We start from the raw sequence: 4,369 nt of genomic DNA, 5'->3' as shown, positions 1-4,369 counted from the left end.
GGCAAGTGCCGGTCCGGGAGGTTCCTTCCAGGACAGCAGCAAATCCTCGGCCTTCTAGGTTGACTTTTGGTTTAGGTATTCCTTACCAGGTTTCTTTATGGGTTTCTCATGTTATTTGTCAGTGTTTTATCAATGCCAGTTTTACCTTTCTCCATTTATTATATGTTGCTTTCCTTCACTTTCTCTCTTAACCCAGGTAGTCTTTTAATCAAAACTGCCCCCTTTCAAAATTGTGGAGCTATCTAAGGAACTGTTTTTTAGCAGTCTCCCTTTTCCTATTTTTGGCAGTGTTTTTCATCATGTGCATTTTTACTCTTTTTCATTTAGAAGAAATCAGTGTTAAGTAGCAGATGTCTGTTAACTGTCCATTTTAAATGTGTATTTGGTTCATGATCAGCTTGTCACAATGAGACCTGAAATGTAGGAAGAAAAACTTCTGTTACGTTCCTACAGGGATGAGTAAGTTCCTAGTACACTGCCTCATTTTCTAAAGAATGTTTTCTTTTAATATGGTCTCTGACACGTATGCATTTGCTTTCTGTAGCTAGCTTTATGTGTAACTTGGGAGCCCCAACAGTATCGTTCTATCATGTATCAGTATGATAAAACTATCCTCTTTATATTGACAAAGCTTCTGCTGTCTGAATAAAGACTGAGGAATTTGGCTAGGCATTTGTTGTTCGCCATTGACATAAGTATCACAGCACAGTTGGGCCAGGAAAGCTATGTGCCGTTCCTGCTTTTAGGAAGCTGTATTTGAGGTTTAGCGCTGTTGGCTTCAATCCTGCAGTGCTGAAGTTGGTGGCCGTCTTTCCCTTGTTCATAAAAGGCTTCGGTTCAACCCCATGCTGCTGACCAAAAGTTCTGTGCTAACAGGTGGGCTTTGATTAATGCTGAATTTAAATACTATTTTCAGTAGATTATAAAGCTCAGCATGCTATAGATAGCTTACAGGTAGTTAAATATGTAGTGATGGCTCAATAATTGACCAAAAAATGTTTAGTCTGTAAAGACTGAATACGTAATTTAGTGGTATCTTTGTACAGTGCTATTAAGGTAATGCTTTTACTAACATAAATACATGCTATATATTTAATCTGTTAGAGAAATCTTGAATCTAAACACAGTCGTCTTCCGCAGCCAGAAACTAAGCTTACAGCAGCATTCCTTCACAAAAAGTGAAAATTCCAAGAGTCTTCCTCGAGAACAGGGCAGGAGCAAACAGGGTGTAAAATTTATTGGGGCAGAAGGAACTTTCCTTTATCAAAGGGGGGAGCTAATTTTTGTGGAAGGTAGTGAATTGTTGGGAGTGAATCATACTAGGGATAATTCTATGATTAACCACGAAAGCAATTTAAAGCTTTTTCATAACTGGAGTCCTTTGATGGTGAAAGTTACGGGTTTGATGCAGTGTTTGGTATGTGGCCAGTGTTGCAGAATTGGTCAGACGAGATGTCTCGTTGTGTCTTTGCTTTACAATCTGCAAATCTGGCTCATCCCCACTCACTTGCTTCCAGCTAAATACTGTGGTCTGCTCAGGACTTAAATTACTTTATTGGTTCCCCAAGTGTCTTTTTAGGTAGCCTACATGAGAACAAATAGAGAGGAAATAAAACAGGGTTACAAAGCAGATAAAAAGACAGGGAGTCTGTGCCACAGACAAAATGAATCTTGAATTACCCAATTTACCTTTTTTTGTTCTGTTTTTCCATGTAGCTGTGGGGCTTCCTTGGACCTTACAGGTCTTTCAAGATAAACCGTACCTGGTGCATGGGGACAAGTGTGCAGTTTTCCAGTTCAAGAAGCCTTTTTGCCAGTACAGAGCTTGCCCGTGTTGCACTGTCATGAGGGGGGAAGGAGAGGATTTTATCATGGGCAGTCTGAGTGGGGAGATTGCTAACTTGCCTCCAAAGAGTAAGGACTCCTCTGCTATTCCAGCAGCCCGTTGCTGTCCCCTAGCATCATGTCATGACTATGAGCAGAACTGGGCAGGATTTGGGCTCCATGCTTTTCTGTCGCTTGCCCTCAGTCTTCCATGGGAGTCCTGCAGATGGTGTGCATGCAGGGCTGTATCCCAGGCGGCTGCTGGGCCATCTGAAGCGAGGTCAGGATGCAAAAGCAGAGTCTGGAAGCAAAGGGGATTGAGGAAACCCATTTCGAAAGCCGGACTTCCCTTTTTCCTGCCTGGCTTGTCCGGTGCAGTGCAAGCATGTGGGATGGGGTGGCCTGCATTCTCTTGCCCCAGTTGTGCAGCTGCTTCCCTCGCAGTTTCTCCAGAGCTTCATGCGAAGTTCCCCGCTGCAAACCTGGGTGGATCTGGGCTGTGGGAGTGATCTGGGCTAGCCCTGAGAGTGCAGTTGTGAACTAGCGCTGGGGGGGCGTGGGGATGTGTGTCTATGTGCCTGTGTGTGGGGATGTCTGTGTCTACGCCTGTGTGTGGGGATGTCTGTGTCTACGCCTGTGTGTGGGGATGTCTGTGTCTACGCCTGTGTGTGGGGATGTCTGTGTCTACGCCTGTGTGTGGGGATGTCTGTGTCTACGCCTGTGTGTGGGGATGTCTGTGTCTATGCCTGTGTGTTTCTTTTAAGACCAGGTCAGTAACTTGTCTCATTTGACCACTATGATTTTGATCTGATGCTGGGAGCCAAAAGGCAACTTTTGCTGTTGGCAATCCGTGGCCTAACATGCAACCATACACAGAAGAGTATCATCAAATATATGAGGGGTAGGAGTCTTTTATATATAAATACACACACACATATATTTTTATATATATACTTAACTCAATTGAGACGGCTCCATCTGGATTCCTACAGGGCGTTCTGACCCTGTGGGCACAGAACACGTAGGGTAATTAGAGAAGACAGTGAAAATTAATAGGGACCTAAACCTTATTACAGACACAGAGGATAAGAGTTAAACTTACCCAGGATAAATGGGGTCTGAAGGGAAAGGTCATGATTGGCTGTCCATGACTGAAGTACAAAAAATAGTATTAAGAAAATGATTAATAAGGATGAGATGGATCATCAGAATGAAGGATGCTAAGATGTAGAGTGGCAATAGACGTATGTTATTCCAGCTGTCTGAGAGTTTCATCTGTGCTATAGAGAGAATAAGTGATGGCTCGGAATTTTTAGTGCTAAATGGGACCTAGAGCAGATCCTACTCCATCTTCAGGCTTTGTTTTGCCAGAAATGGATACGTGTGAACAATTATTCAGTGCAAGGTTGGTTGAACATGCTATTTCCCAATCTTTTTTGGACTGCAAGACTGTAATTCTTTGGAAAGGCAGGTGTGATAACTGTATATACTGTCCCAGTTGGAGGAGGAATTGAAGAGGTTAGAGATTCCTTATGTTTCAGTGGTAGCCTGCAGCTAGGTTATCTTTAAGTGGCTATAGAATCACAGCTTCAGAGTCTTCAGGTGTTCTAAACATGTTTTTTTTTCAGCACCATTCACAGAAATAATATTTCTCATAAAGGAATTGGCCAATAAATACCTGCAAAAGAACAGATAACAGTGGTTTAAATAAAGGACTGAATTTTGGAGCTCGTTTCCCCTAGGAAGCCTAGTGATTAGGCATTAAGGCCAAGTACTTAGAGAATTTTTTTTTTACAGAATTGATCGCTCAAATTTTGAAACTAGAGAAAAATAGGTACTCCTGTAATGCTATTTGAAAGGCTATCTGATTAGTGCCTGTTCAACATTTAAAAAAAAAAAAAAGACAAGAAACAGGAGAGGCGATAAATTAAACACATAGATACACAAACCCTAACAAACAACAGTTAGCAGAGACAGTAACAAAGTCCAGAAATCTTAAATCGGGGGAGCTATTACAGGAACCACTGAAATATAACCTTGAAGAGGTTCAGCCAGATTCTCTGATGATATGTGATAACCGTGTTTTATTTTTCTTATCAGAATGGGTCTTACAGGAATGAGTAAGTTTATGAGATTTTTTTTTTTTTGAGGGAGGATTGTGGGACTGTGCAAAAAATATTACGGGATTTTTAGGTGGAACAAAACCAGTTCTGCACTCCACAATCTGCATATAAACATTATTTTAAATGACTTCTCATTGTATAACTGCAAAGTGGCCACATTTGAAGTAATGCAAATAAATGTTAATAATTAGTTATAATTAGAACTATAACTGTTTGCTATAAAACCTTTTGTAATTTATGTCTGGCGTTCACCCCCGTAGTTATTTCTGTAGCTGTTGAACTGTGGCATGTAATCCTTGTAATCAACAAGACCAGCTTCCGCTCCGTCGCCCCACGCCTCGGCGGGCGGTGGGGAAGGGGCCGGACTGTCAAGGCCGGGCTGAGCTGGCCGCGCTGTACGCAGGGCGGGCTGGCGCGGCGGG

The 4,369-nt window shown here is 42.3% G+C and overlaps 1 protein-coding gene across 1 annotated transcript in view; it reads right to left on the bottom strand.

Moving 5' to 3' along the window:
- Positions 1-1,772, bottom strand: part of TUBGCP4 (tubulin gamma complex associated protein 4) — a 16,652-nt gene extending 14,880 nt beyond the window's left edge. The window contains exon 1 of the mRNA XM_009280372.2: positions 1,764-1,772. Within this exon, the coding sequence (XP_009278647.2) occupies positions 1,764-1,772 (9 nt within the window). The remainder of the gene's footprint in view (positions 1-1,763) is intronic.
- Positions 1,773-4,369: the final 2,597 nt, after the last annotated feature.

The sequence above is a fragment of the Aptenodytes forsteri genome, unplaced genomic scaffold, assembly GCF_000699145.1.
Source record: "Aptenodytes forsteri isolate BGI_AS27 unplaced genomic scaffold, ASM69914v1 Scaffold83, whole genome shotgun sequence".
Lineage (NCBI taxonomy): Eukaryota > Metazoa > Chordata > Aves > Sphenisciformes > Spheniscidae > Aptenodytes > Aptenodytes forsteri.
The sequence above is the reverse complement of the archived record's forward strand: the minus strand, read 5'-3'. Positions and strand labels throughout refer to the sequence as shown.